We start from the raw sequence: 14940 nt of genomic DNA, 5'->3' as shown, positions 1-14940 counted from the left end.
TTATAAACATCAACCCAAAATTAGGATTATGAATTTTAAAATTCTAATTTTAAAACTGTGTTTTTTTATAATGATGGTAATCTACACTAATAAAAGAGAAACATGCAAATTACCGTCACTCCACTACACTACCAGCCAATCAGAGTGAGTATGCAAATTAACCTGAAAACATGGCAGCAACCCCGCCCCCCACTGCTCTGGGCCTGTGGTGGTCAGAGAAGTTGGGCGCCAGCGCCTGAGGCTGGCTGCAGCCTGGGAAACGAAGAAGCCGCCTGCCCCGTGACCCCAGGCCGCAGCCAGCAGCAGAAGCTTCATGTCCGCCCGCCCCACATCCTGGGGGAGACAGAGAAACTGGGCCCCAGTGCCTGAGGCTGGGTGCGGCCCAGGAGACGAAGAAGCCGCCTGCCCCATGATCCCAGGCCATAGCTAGCTGGAGAAATTGCCCACACTACATCCCAGGGAAGATGGAGAAGCCGCCCACCTGTGGTCCAGGCGCCAGCACTTGAAGCTGCAGCCCAGTCGAAGCCACCTGCCCCCCATTCCCTGCGGCTGCAGCTGGCCTGGGCACCTATGGCTGACCAGAGGGAGGGAAGCCTGGATCCTGGGTGCCTGTGGTTGGCTGGAGGAGGGAATCCTGGGTCCCGGATGCGGGGCCAAGGCAGAGGTGGTTAGGGGCAATCAAGCCAGCAGGGGAGCAGTTAGGGACAATCAGGCTGGCAGGCAGAAGAAGTTAGGGGCAATCAGGCAGGCAGGTAAGCGGTTAGGAGCCAGCAGTTCTGCATTGTGAGAGGGATGTCCGACTGCTGGTTATTCCCTGAGGGGTCCCAGATTGGAGAAGGTGGAGGCCGGGCTGAGGGACACCACCCCCTCCCCGGTGCACGAATTTCATACACTGGGCTACTAGTACTAATAATAAACATATTGAATTGGACAATTACATTTCTACTGATTGTACATTATTGTCTATACACTTTATTTAGCATTCAAAATCAATTAATCTTTACCTGGAAGCAAAAATGAGTTCTGAAAGCTTCTGCAGCTTTCAGATTGCCACACTGTACAGTCTTCATTGGCTGATTTTTCAGCAGTAAGCAAACTACTGAGGGGAAAGGAGTTAGAGTTTAATACATTAATAATATTATGTCTTTTTTGAATAATAAATATTTTTAAGAAAAAGTTCTTTACATTCAAAAGCAAAGTGAAGAATTAACTATTTTATAAATGTATAAACTGAAGTAGAGAGTTCCACAGACCAAATTTCAAATTCTTCCTTCCTCCTCCCCTGGGAAGATTTGGCAATTTGTCAACCCTTTCATTGGTCCTGCTTGCTGGTAACTTATTCCTACCTCTATCTCCCTCAGTGAACCTAGAGCCAGAGGAGGTTGACTTGGGAGGGTTTTCGCACTTTATTCCATAAATTGTGCTAGCACCAACCCTATAAGTCACTCAAAATAAAAACAATTTTCGTAAAATTGTGCTGCTTACTATACAAAATAGCAGTTTCAACACCAACTTTTACAAAATTGCTGTCCCCAAGTCCATTCTAAACCAAAAATTTGGAGCCTCTACTGGCTGAGCATCAAAACTATGAACAAGTTCTGTCTGCTCTATCTTCTCAGGAAGTGACAGGTCCTAACGTTTAGTTCAGGTCCTTCAATCTTGATGGGTGTGTGAGTGAGTGATATGTGTCTGTTTGTGTATTTTTTGGTGCTAAACGGAGAAAATATGCAGACAATCAATGTAAATTATAGCACATCAACCACTATGAAGATGCTAACCTTGGTAGGGAAGTGAGCATTAATTCACAACTCCCTTAATCTATGCCCCCAAACCTCCCAAACCCTCCTATGTGACAATTGATTATATTCTGTTTCTCTGTTCATATGAAACATGAGCATGCTAATGATAAGTACTGCTAGTTAAATTGACAGTCATGGGCTAAGAAAGCTAGGTTTTATGTCTAAACAATCCAATTTACCCACATAATAAAAAAATCTGGCATGTAGTGGCAAAATTTAAGAATCTAGACAATTCTTGAACCTTACCAAGGTCTCTGGCAACTGGATACATCAGATTGTAGGTAATTATTTTAAAGTAAAAAGAAGGGGAAATATTTAGGCAGGCCATGTCCAACAGGAGACTGTAATATAGACATATATTCTCATGCTTAGTGGAAATTTCTGAAGACATGTCTGAATTTGATATCTTCTCTGGTTATATCTAAAAATGTTCACAATTCAGAAATCAGTTAGTATGGAAATTAAGTCTTATGCCATGCAGACTTTTCTTTGTAGCCCCATAAAATTTAGCATAGAGTTTTATAGGCAGTAGGCACTAAAAATATGTGTTAACTGGATATATTTCCAGCCAAAATTTGTTCTGAAACAAAGTAACTGGGGTCATAATAGAAAGTTAAAAATACAGTAATATTATTTCTCCCTTCTGTTGTATTTTTATTTTAATACTTTTCCTCTTTGTTTGCAGTTTCACGGTTGAGGTGTAAATCCATTTTTAAAATAGGCATTTTTAAGTTTTTATGATTCACAAACCAAATGGAAGTGATCTACTGCTTGTTAATGAATGTAGTGGTGATGAGACCACTTTAAGTTGTTTTGAATGACCTTAGGACCTTGGCTAATTTTAGTCTCTTGTCCTAACTTTGGCAAGTTCTAATACATAGATAAGTTTTATAAATTCTCATTAGATATTTGAGTTATAACAATAAATAGAAGATAGTGGCATGCGTGAACACCTGAACTGCTGCCTCGTACAACAATTTCAAAACTACAACTAAAAGACAAAACGGACATCATCCAGAACCACAGGAAGGCTGGCTGAGTGAAAATTCTACAACTAGAAGGAAAGAGAAAAGCACACTGAGACTCTTAGGAGCTGCGGAAGTAAAGGCAGAGGTATGGAGGCACACGCGCGGAGAGGGCTGGCAACTGAGTACGAGGCTGGCTTTCTCGATCGGGAGGAAGACAAAAGCTCCCGACTGCTCTGAACTCCAGTTCCGGGCGAGACTCTGGGGACCCAGACTCATACGGAGAGAAACTAGACTGTCAGGCAGTGGGCGAAACTCGAGGGCGGCTTTCTCTCAGAGGTGCATGCAGCGATTACCAAGGGACACTGAGACCCAGGGGCCTCTTAGGGCAGGGCTGACGGGAAGCCATTGCTGTTTGCTCCACCCTGAGATCCCGCCCCATGAAGCCATTGCTGTTTGCTCCGCCCTGAGACTCCGCCCCATCCAAGCTGAGTGCAGAGGCTTTGCATATGAATGGCCTGGTCCTTTGAATTCTAAACTTACCTAACAAACTGCAGCTGAGTCAGTGAGACCCAGAACATCCAAAAGAAGGCCCAAGGCCCCGCAGCAGCTTGCACTGCTTTACAGCTGGGCCTCATCTGGGCACCTCCAAAACCCAAACAAAGAAGAGAAATCTGCAGATCTCTCCATTTCTCCTGCTGGGTGGCCTCAGGCAGAGGCTAAATTAGCACCTCCTTGGAGATCCAAGAGCCAGTGTACCCAGGGGACAGAGTAGGACCATCCAGATTACAACTCCTCAGATCCATAAGGGACACACTAAGGGGGCAAACTCAGTGAGCACCAAAGCCCCACAGAAGCAAGTCTTGTCTCATAAGGGTGTCTCCAGCACAGTTCTCCCATCGTAGACACAGCTGATCCTCATAGCCAATTGGCCTGGAGGTCAATTCCTCCCAGTGATACCAACAACAATCAAGGCTTAACTACAACAATACTGTGCACATAGCCCACAAAGGGGTGCACCAAGAGTGTCCAACTCAGGTAACTAGGGAGGCTGAGCCACTGGGCCCTATAGGACACCTAGCACACAAAGCCAGTCTATCAACTCAGGGAAGCAGCCAAAATGCAGAGACAAAGAGGTCACAAATGAAAGAAATGGAGGAAAGCAAATGACTGGATATAGAGTTCAAAACCACGGTTATAAGGCTTTTCAATAATTTTCTAGAAAAGGCCAATAAATTTAGCGAGACCCTCGAAGATATGAAAAAAGGACCAACTAGAAATTAAGCATACACTGACTTAAATAAAAAATAATATACAGAGATCCAACAGCAGACTAGAGAATTGCAAGAATCAAGTCAAAGATTTGAAATATAAAGAAGCAAAAAACACCCAACCGGAAAAACAACAAGAAAAAAGAATCCAAAAATATGAAGATAGTGTAAGGAGCCTCTGGGACAACTTCAAGCATACCAACATCCGAATTATGGGGGTGCCAGAAGAAGAGAGAGAGCAAGATACTGAAAACCTATTTGAAGAAATAATGACCGAAAACTTTTCCCACCTGGGGAAAGAAATAGACTTACAAGTCCAGGAAGCGCACAGAACCCCAAACAAAAGGAATCCAAAGAGGACCACACCAAGACACATCATAATTAAAATGCCAAGGGCAAAAGACAAAGAGAGATTATTAAAAGCAGCAAGAGAAAAACAGTTAGTTACCTACAAGGGAGCACCCATACAATTGTCAGATGATTTCTCAACAGAAACTATGCAGGCCAGACGGGAGTGGCAAGAAGTATTCAAAGTGATGAATAGCAAGAACCTACAACCAAGATTACTCTACCCAGCAAAGCTATCATTCAGAATTGAAGGTCAGATAAAGAGCTTCACAGATAAGAAAAAGCGAAAGGAGTTCATCACCACCAAACAAGTATTATATGAAATGCTAAAAGGTATTCTTTAAGAAGAGGAAGAAGAAGAAAAAGGTAAAGATAACAATTATGAACAACAAATACATATCTATCAACAAGTGAACCTAAAAATCAAGTGAATAAAAAATCTGATGAACAGAATAAACTGGTGAATATAATAGAATCAGGGGCATAGAACAGGAGTGGACTGACAAACCTCGGGGGAAAGAGGTGTGGGGGGTGCGGGAAGAGACTGGACAAAAATCGTACATCTATGGATAAGGACAGTGGTTGGGGGGGTAAAGGCAGAGGGTGTGGTGGGAACCGGGTGGAGGGGAGCTATGGGGGGAAAAAAGAGGAACAATTGTAATAATCTGAACAATATAGATTTATTAAAATTAAAAAACAATAAATAGATATATAACTTATTTTTAAGTAAATGTTTTTTATATCAAATTAAAATTCAAGATTATACTAATTTCTGCAGATTGCCAATCTGCCTTAACAGAAGAATCATGGTATGTGGAGTAAATTTTAAAAAAGTAAAAGAGCACTAAAAAGAGAGTATAGGTCCTGCAAAGGGACTCAAACTACTTGGAAAAATTATAGGTATTTTCTATATTTGTCCCATGCTGCTTTTAAAGAGCTCACGTCTGATACAGGGAGTTCTAGTTCATGGTAGAGTGCTCTGTATCACAGATATATCCTCCAAATGACCTAATCCTTTGCCAGAGATGATTATGATGATAATCCCTCAATGCCAGACCCCTCCATCTTATGCTGTGACACCTTTCTGAGACCATTAGCAGAAATCTGAGCAACTAGGGATGAGTTGCTCCTGGTAACCCAACAGCATTCTCCTCTGATAGATCAGCCAATCACAGCTAAGAACTCAAAACCTAGCCCATAGCGCCTATGATGCCCACTCTCAGAATAATTTGTTAAAGACTTATAGACTGTTTTTTTGTAATTTTCCTGAAAATGTGCTACTTTAGGACACATTAAATTCCAGGATTAAAGTAAGGAAGAAGGGGACTATACTAGTTATGTTCCTAGTTTTATAAGTGGTATAAGAAACAGAGGAATGGGTGACTTTATTCCAGGAGAGCAAACTAACTTGGAAAATATTAAGTTACATGTATGCCACATGGTATAAAATTTTCAAGTTGTTTATTTTTAATAGTAATATATTAACATTCAAAATACTAAAAGTATAAAAGAGCCTGGCTCTATCACTTACTAGCTTCCATATTTCCTTTTGTGTCCTTCGAAAGATATTCTATGCATGTAAAAACAAGTACATACATGAATATTCATATATTCCCCCCAGTTGCTTTAGACACTATTCTTTCTCTTAGAATGTTTTAAGGTATCTTAGAGGTATCTTTTTTAATTAAAAACTGCTTGATCTGAATTGCAATTGGAGTTCTAGATAATCTTTACTTACATTTTACAAACAGGAGAAAATGGAAATGTCTGAAGTCCTGTACATAATGAATTCACAGAAGAATGGTGGTTTGCTAGGTGTAGAGGAGGCAATGGCATTTCTAACTCTTCTTCTAACTCTTCTAGAATACATAAAAAATTTAAAAATCCTAATATTACATAAACATTGAATAAAATTAATTATAATTTAGAATTTTGTTAGCAACTATTATGTTTAATCATTATGTTACAACAAAAAATTTTCAATAAAAACTTGGGTTACTTGAACTACAAAATAACTGTTAATTTTTCATCTATATAAGCAATTACACATATATCACATGGTGTCTCAACTGTGATAGTGGTCGTTTTTAAAAAATCAATTGAGCCCAGCTGGCACGGCTCAGTGGTCGAGCATCGACCTATGAACCAGGAGGTCACGGTTCGATTCCTGGTCAGGTTGTGGGCCTGATCCACAGTTGGGGGTGTGCAGGAAGAAGCCAATCAATGATTCTCTCTCTCATCATTGATGTTTCTATCTCTCTCTCCCTCTCCCTCCCTTTCTGAAATCAATAAAAATATATTTTAAAAAATCAATTGACAACTAAACTTTATTGAGTTTATTATATAAGATAAATTCTAAGAGCTTTATATGTACTCGTGGGGCCAGAGGAAAACTGCTGCTGGCGGAAAACTACTGCCAGCAGCCACGCAATCGGCCACCACCAGCGTCTTCCGCCGGCCCCATGGGTCTTTCCGCAGCGTTGGCCTAACGGCCGGTGGGAGGAGCAGGAGTCGGGGACTCGCGAGTCCCCGCCCCCCGCTCCTACCGCCAGCCAATCGGCCACCCTGAGTTCCGCCCCCCGCGCCTCCAGCCGGCCCAATCGTGGGCGTAGCGGAGTGATGCAATTTGCATATTGCCTTTTTATTATCTAGGATAAGTAAACTTCCAAATAGATTATTAATATGATCCAATTATAAATATAACTAAATAACATAGTTAAATATCATCAACATAGTTAAGAAGCAACACAACTTGGCATTACACTGGAACAAAAGGTGATTCTAAGATTCCAAATTTGATAAAATTATAACATTAACAATAATTATAAGATTGCTTTGAGAGATTAAAAAGTTAAATTTATAAAAATATAACAAGTATTAGCAAGATTATTTATTCTGAGATAAAATATAAAATTTCATTTACTGTTATAAGATTCCTATTTTTAATATTAATGCTATTCCTCTATTTTTCTTCCTTGATCTTTGTAACTCTCTCTGCATAGTATTCAGTTTTGATGCTAGAAGGATAATGAGTTAAAGATAGTAACACATGTAAAAGAACAGAATAAGAGAAAAATATAATACCTTGGATTACAATAATCAAATTTTAAACATGAAAACTGTCCCATAGTAGACTTTGTATGTGAATGCACTGTACTTTTACATCAGATATAGGTAACCTCTGATAAACTAAACTATTTATTTATTTATTTATTTATTCATTTATTTATTTATTTATTTTAATCCTTGCCCAAAGATATTTTTCCATTGATTTTTAGGGAGAGTGGAAGAGAGAGGGAAAGACAGAGAGAAACATTGATGTGAGAGAAACACATCGATTGGTTGCCTCCTGCACAAGCCTGAACCAGGGCCCAGGACAGGGAGGAACCTGCAACTAAGTTACGTGCCCTTGACTAGAATCGAACCCAGGACCCTTTGATCCTCTGGCCGACGCTCTATCCACTGAGCAAAACTGGCCAGGGCTGATAAACTCAGTGATTTAGTCAAAATTCCTACCTGGTTTATGGTGCTCTGGTTTGCATTGGCTTTGAATTGTCAAAATCTCTGTGGAGTTGCATTTTATATCTTCAATGTCAATTGCATGCTTGGTAGTAGGATCTGGAAAGAAAAGGAAGGAAGTCTATTTTCAGCCAAAGTAGTAGTATAATTGACTAGTGGCCCAGTGCACGGATTCGTGCACATTGAAAGGAAATTAATTAGAAAAAATATTTTAATATCGCTATTTGCCCTTTCTCTATAATGAAAGTGTCAGAGATGAAAGAAAATTAGTAAAATGCATATGAAAGTAATATATAAATTGATTAATAAATAAACAATAACATGATATAACAACAAATACATGATATAAAAGCAACAAAAACATGATATAGAAACAATGACTGAAAAATTGATGAGACTTATTCTAATATCTCCCTGTATACTACATTAAGACTAAAAACACTTTCAGAGTGCTTGCCTAATTTCCCTTGTGATGAAGTATTTACAACTTTAACTTTAACATCACACGCTCTTCAAACTCTAGAGAAAGCAACATATAACTGACCATGTCAGAAAACAGGTTCAGGTAGGAATATTCCTACTCTGCCTAGAGTTTGTCCTTGTGATTTATTAATAGTCATCACAAATGCTGGCATCAAGAGAAACCGTCTTCAAATTAATTTAAATGGGAGGCCAGTGTCAGATGGGGACAAATCAATTCTTGGAATCAGAACAACCTCACCTTCTGCAGATCCTGTTAATACTTCAGCTTTGATTATGTTAGGTCACAATCTTTTGGTAATATATCTAGTACCATTACAAAGACCCCATTTACTATTAAGATTTCTCAGTAGCATGATGATTACATCTACTTTCAATTTTAATTTATGACACAGCATTCTCGAAGGAGTAATACTATTAAGAAATTTGGTGGGAAAATTTTCCTTTTCAGCATCATCCATTGAATCGATGGAATCATCATTCAAATGGTACGTTGTGCCAATAGTTGGTCTTTAGATACATTCTGTTGATGACACAGGCTTCTTTCGGCTTCAGAGGTAAGTTGTGCCAATAATTGCTCTTCAGACATATTCAGTTGACGACCCCACTTTCTTTCAGCTTCAGAATGTCAACAAAAACAACCAAATTCACTATTGACAATGACAGAATGAATCACATGCGTGCGATTGGCGCCAGTGAGAGCTTTATATGTATTGCGCATGCGAGTCAATGTTTATTTTTAAATTGCCAGTGTGCATCACATGTACTGGCCAGTCTGTCGGTCAAACGGACATACGGTCAGTCACTTAGCCTTTTATATATATAGATATTTTACAATCTTGTTCATTCCTCTGTGGTAATGACTCTTTCTACTTAGTTACCATCAGAGCCAAGGAAATGGTGGGAGTGTAATACCACAGTCATCCAGTAAAGTTGTCTTTTCCATTAGCATTCATAGATTTGTGTCCTGCTGAAAAGCACATGGCCACCCTGCATTCTGAGCTCTGTTATATTTTCAAGTTTGGATATAAATTTTATTCACATACTCAGGTTGACTTTTCATTCCCTTGCTTTGACTTGTAGGCTGATGAATAATTCCCTCAATTTAGTTTTGTCTGAAAGAATTCCTTCAAGTCTGTGGTCTATGGATAGCAAGCAACCCTGTTCTCAATGGGTATCACAAATTCTCCTTCACTCCTCCCTAATATTCTAGTCTTTCATAATTTCAACTGAAATTTATGAGAGGGGAGTTAAATATTTGGGCTCAAATTACCTTAAAAAGAATTCAACAACATGTACTAAGTCTAACTCAGATGAAACCATCTAAGTTTTAGGTTATGAGTTTCTCTGTACTTAACTAAAGTTAGAATATAAGTTGTTAGTCCTTTGTCATTCTATAAAAGAAAAAAACTAAAAAAGTAGTACAGTCATAGGTATCATAGCTTTATTAGTGTAACTATCTTGAAATGGTCAGATGAATTTCAGAGACATTGTAAGCTTGCAAGCATATAAAGAAAGATGAGAAAAGAGTCTCATCAATAATAATTCTGAGATTTCGCCATATATCCTGTAGAATCTTTTTTTAAAATCTGGAGTTTCAGAAAAAAAGTTTAATGAACAAACATTTTTTTAAAAATATATTTTATTGTTTTTTTTTACAGAGAGGAAGGGAGAGAGATAGAGAGTCAGAAACATCGATGAGAGAGAAACATCGATCAGCTGCCTCCTGCACACCCCCGCACTGGGGATGTGCCCACAAACAAGGTACATGCCCTTGACCAGAATCGAACCTGGGACCCTTCAGTCCGCAGGCCGACGCTCTATCCACCGAGCCAAACTGGTTAGGGCAATGAACAAAATTTTTATAACAAACATTATTAAGTAGTTTTTATACGTAATAAATTTTTAAATTAATCTTTACCTCTTTTGAAAAGCTTTTCATATTCATTTTCATCTTCGTAAGTTATTATTTCTGGCACTAAGTGTAATGACTCCTTCAGTTCTGAAAGTGATGGAATACCAACTTCTTGTTTGAGGTTTGGAGCTATTAATTCACACTCAGGAAAAACTGATGGCTGAGACGATATAGAAGTAAAACAAGTTTTTAGTTAGGTTTTGCATATAAAGATTTCAGAATTCATAAGTAGTTATATTTGTTTACTTGATGTACCAAATTTTAAACTAAACTCACCCTCAAAAATTTTAATACTACGTATATCTTTAAAAAATAGAAGTGAAGCAGCCAAAAATATATTCTGCTACATAATAAGCAATGTTCTGAGTAATGTCTTGTATGGTCACTGATTATATTAGTGATGTACAATATTCCTATAGGCAGGAATGTCTTCTTTTGGGCTAATACATTTAAAAAATTCTAAAATTTTAAGGGCTGCACACCAGACCAATGAAATCAGAATATATGTGGGTAGGACCCAGACTTCAGTATTTTACTAAAATTCCCCAAGTAATTCCAACGTGTTGCCAAAGTTTAGAACTACTACCTTAGAAGTAAGTTTGATTTCTTAGTGATACGCGTTCAACCCATTATCAAGTCTTTTTCATTTGATAATAGTAGATGGTCAAGGTATATTACTAAAAATTTTTAAAGTGTGCTTTACTACTTCTGTAAAAATATTAATGAAAGTAAGTACTATAGCTTCATTTAAACCTACTGTATCTTCTAGTTTCTCCTGACAAAAGTTCTCTTTATCCATATAAAAATCTTCTTTTATAAGATCTTTCAAATCTCCTTGAAAAGAGAAACATTCCCTTAACAAAAAAACAAAACATTAAATTAGTGTTTACTAATAGCAAGTTACATGTAATAAAATGTAGCCCAAAATGATAGACAATAATAAAAATTAGAGTTGAAGTACAACAATGATAAAATATTATTATTCGTAACATGTAGACTTATGAGCATACAAATAATATTTTCTCCTCTTACAAATATTTACAACAATGTGCAACTAAGTACCTGAAAAAATCAGCATCTGTGAAGATCTGTTCTTTGAAATCTGAAAGGGGGTCCTTTATCAAATACAGTTTCAGCCTACTCAACAGAGTATCCAAGGTTGGTAGATAACTTTTATAGGTCATTAAATTATTTGTGAAAATTATCTCTTCATCATCAAAAAACAAATCTGAAAGGAAATAAGAAATATAAAAGAGTAAGAAAAATATCTGAAAGTTATACAAAAGGATCTAGTTACTATAGTGAGCTATTAGATAAAGTTGGGGTTTTCAAACACATGTTTAATTCTTTAGCTCTTCATTGTACTGTGCATATAAAGCATGTAGCACAGTACTGGTAAGTAGGTAAAAGCTCAATAAATTTTAATATTATTTTGTACACTGAGTAGTAACCAAATATCCTAAAAAAAAAAAAAGAGTTATAATAGCTTATAACTTTTCAACAAAATTAGTTTAATCAACGGAGGAAAAGCTCTTGTGCCATGATTTAACATAGCCAGGAATAGCCTAAATAAAACTGGAAAGAAATAAAGCATTTGACTTTTTAAAAATCCTCACCTGAAGTTATTTTTCCATTGATTCTTACAGAGATTGGAAGAGACACAGAGAGAGAAACATTGATGTGAGAGTTCCCTGCATACACCCTGACAAGGGCCAGGAATCGAGCCTATAAATAAGGCACATGCCCTTGACTGGAATCGAACCTGGGACCTTTCAGTTCATGGGATGACACTCTATCCACTGAGCCAAACCAACCAGGTCAAAGCATTTGACTTTTGATGACTGTAGTCTTTTCTTCTCTGCATCAGTTTGCCTTTTAAAGTCTCCAACTCATCCCCAGAGACTCTGACATGTACTAGTAGGAAATGGAGATGGTCTGCAAAGCCTACAAGTGAGACCAACTTTGATTCTAGCACTCTAAAGTTGTCAAGCATGTTGCTATAAAATTAGATACAATGAAAAAGTTATATAGTTAAGTATCTACCTGAGAAGTGTGATGTATCTTACATATTACTGCTAACAATTAATTGCTGGAATACATTTCTGTTCTCTGTCCCCATCCTACCATGTTTGTGTTACTTTAGAATCTTAGCTAATTGTGTCAGGGCTTTACCTGTTTCTGAATCTTGCCCCATTCTTCAAAAACTCTCGAGTGAAAAGAGAAAAAGGAAAATGTAAGCTCAGATGAGGAACTAACTACTCAGAAAGCCAAGCTCCCCAAAGCCAAAGGCACCTTGAAGGGGAGCAATGGTCTCTTGTTCTGGCACTGGTGTTTCAGTTAAGTAATATTAGAATGGCATGAGAGAGGGAGCATGGAGTCATGTCTCTCATGACCAACTATGTCATTGGTATGTTTGTGCTTAATAAACATGTAATGTAGAGCAGCGGGGACCATCTCTTTGCTGCTAACTTGAAGTGTCAAAAGAGAATGAGTTAGCCCTGGCTGGTTTGGTTCATTGTATAGAGCTTCGGCTTGTGGACTGAAGGGTTCTGGGTTCGATTCTGGTCAGGGGCACATGCCTGGGTTGCAGCCTCGATCCCCAGTAGGGGGCATGCAAAAGGCAGCCAATCAATGATTCTCTCTCCCTCTCCCTTCCTCTTTGAAATCAATAAAAATATACTTTTAAAAAAAGAGGGAACAAGTTATATAAACTAGCTTCCTAAAAGATTGTTTATCTGAAGCTGTTATGTTCCTGACAATCTTGTGGGCAAAAATATGTGAGCTTCCCATTACACACCAAAGAAAACTAGCCATTGGTTCCATGTCTAAGCGGGGCATATCTGAGAAAATGTAAAGATGGTTCATTCTGTAAATATTAATAAAGTTATATTAATAGTAAAAACCCAAACAGCATTTGTTTATATCCCCATTTTCACATTCTACTTTCAAACACAGACCTTCTAGCCATCTTCCCTTCCCACAGGCTCATCCTGATATTTCTGGGAGTCCTCAGGGACATTCTTTTTTTTAGATGAAGCCACTAGATGGCAGCAAACACCACAACTAATGTTCTTTAAAACTACAATGTTAGTTTTTTGTTGTTTGTATTTAACCAAGGGTGCTATTTCTTTATATTCTTATACCTATACAGCATTCCCTTGAGTTCTTACTTTACTACTGTAACTCTATTATATGTACCAACACAAATATGAGACTATTTTCCTCTATTGTAGAAGAGTGTTTAAACTGTTTTAAGAAAAAAATTTGCTAGTTAACTATGAAAAGCAGCAGAAAAAAAGAGGTCTACGAATAGGAAAGAAGATAAGTTTATTCTTTGCAGAAGATAATTTTTGTCTACTTAAAAACCCCAAGATAACAGAATGAAAACAAATAAAGGAATTCTCTAAGGTGCTGGTAAAAGTTATAAAATCAATACATACAAAAACGTAGTAAAAAAGACAATGGAAAAACTAATTCATAATGGCTATAAATATATAAATATTGATAAAAAATATAACAAAAATGTGCAAAAAGTATATAGAGGAACAATTAAACTTTAATGAGGATAATTTTTTAAAAACTTAAAGAAAAGGTAAGATAAACCCTTTCCCGGCTAAAAAGACTATAGTAAAATTTCTACAAAGTCTCAATAACATTAAATTTCTCAAGGGGTCTGTTTTGGAACCTGGAAAAGTGGTTATAAAGTAAAGCTGAGGCACTAAGCACCAGTAATTATTAAAATACAAGTAAAAAATATTGCAATTTTTTGCCCATCACATTGTATAAATATATTATTACAACATCAGTAATAATATACCCAGTGATGATAAGGTTGGTGTGAACAGGGTATTCTCATACCATGCTAGTAAACATATAGCTAAAAATATATATTTATATTAAATAATTCCATTTCCAAGGATTCACTTTAAAAAGGAAATAATTGAAAATGGAAACACATTTATGTACACATTTGAAATTAAAGACATTAGTGTTCTCAAATGTATGAATCATAAATATGATTAAAAACTGCAGTAATAAAAAACCAGGTTTTTGAGGAAATCTTAAGTATATGGAGAAATATTCCCTAGATAATATTAACATTTAAAAATACTGTAACACATATACAGCATGATCACAATAGTAAAACAATTTATGTTTAGATTATAGGACTAAAAATTTATAGTCCTATAATCTAAACATAAATTGTTTTACTATTGTGATCATGCTGTATATGTGTTACAGTATTTTTAAATGTTAAGATTATAGAACTATAACTTTTTAGTCCTATAATCTAAACCTAGAGAAAGAGACATTCTATATATTTAAGATGTAGATATCTTAATAGTTATAGAAAAATGTTAGTAAAATTCAATCCTCATTCATGGCCAAATGCTCTTAGCAAACTCAGAACAAAAAGTAGCTTCCCCAACCCAATAAAGTAAATTCTCTAACATTTTACCATTGAGAATAATGTAACATTAAAAATGATTCATTTAAAACGACATAAACAATGAAATGGTATTTACATAATTTTTAATGGTGAAAAGTTAAAGGACTTCCTTCATGTCAGAAACAAGATAAGGGTCTTGTTTTTCTCTGCTTTTGTTGAAGAATGTACTGGAAGTTTCAGTCAGCACAGCGAG

At 37.0% G+C, this 14940-nt stretch overlaps 1 protein-coding gene across 1 annotated transcript in view; it reads right to left on the bottom strand.

Moving 5' to 3' along the window:
• SHOC1 (shortage in chiasmata 1) overlaps window positions 1–14940 on the bottom strand; it is a 64038-nt gene that overhangs the window by 34002 nt on the left and 15096 nt on the right. The window contains exons 6-11 of the mRNA XM_079790734.1: window positions 11360–11525; window positions 11055–11151; window positions 10304–10457; window positions 7900–8001; window positions 6122–6242; window positions 1005–1099 (exon numbers count right to left, since the gene is read on the bottom strand). Coding sequence (XP_079646860.1) covers window positions 1005–1099; window positions 6122–6242; window positions 7900–8001; window positions 10304–10457; window positions 11055–11151; window positions 11360–11525 — 735 coding nt within the window. The remainder of the gene's footprint in view (window positions 1–1004; window positions 1100–6121; window positions 6243–7899; window positions 8002–10303; window positions 10458–11054; window positions 11152–11359; window positions 11526–14940) is intronic.

Source organism: Cnephaeus nilssonii, assembly GCF_951640355.1.
Source record: "Cnephaeus nilssonii genome assembly, chromosome: 14".
Lineage (NCBI taxonomy): Eukaryota > Metazoa > Chordata > Mammalia > Chiroptera > Vespertilionidae > Cnephaeus > Cnephaeus nilssonii.
Note: the sequence above shows the minus strand (reverse complement) of the source record. Positions and strands in the feature narration are given on the sequence as shown.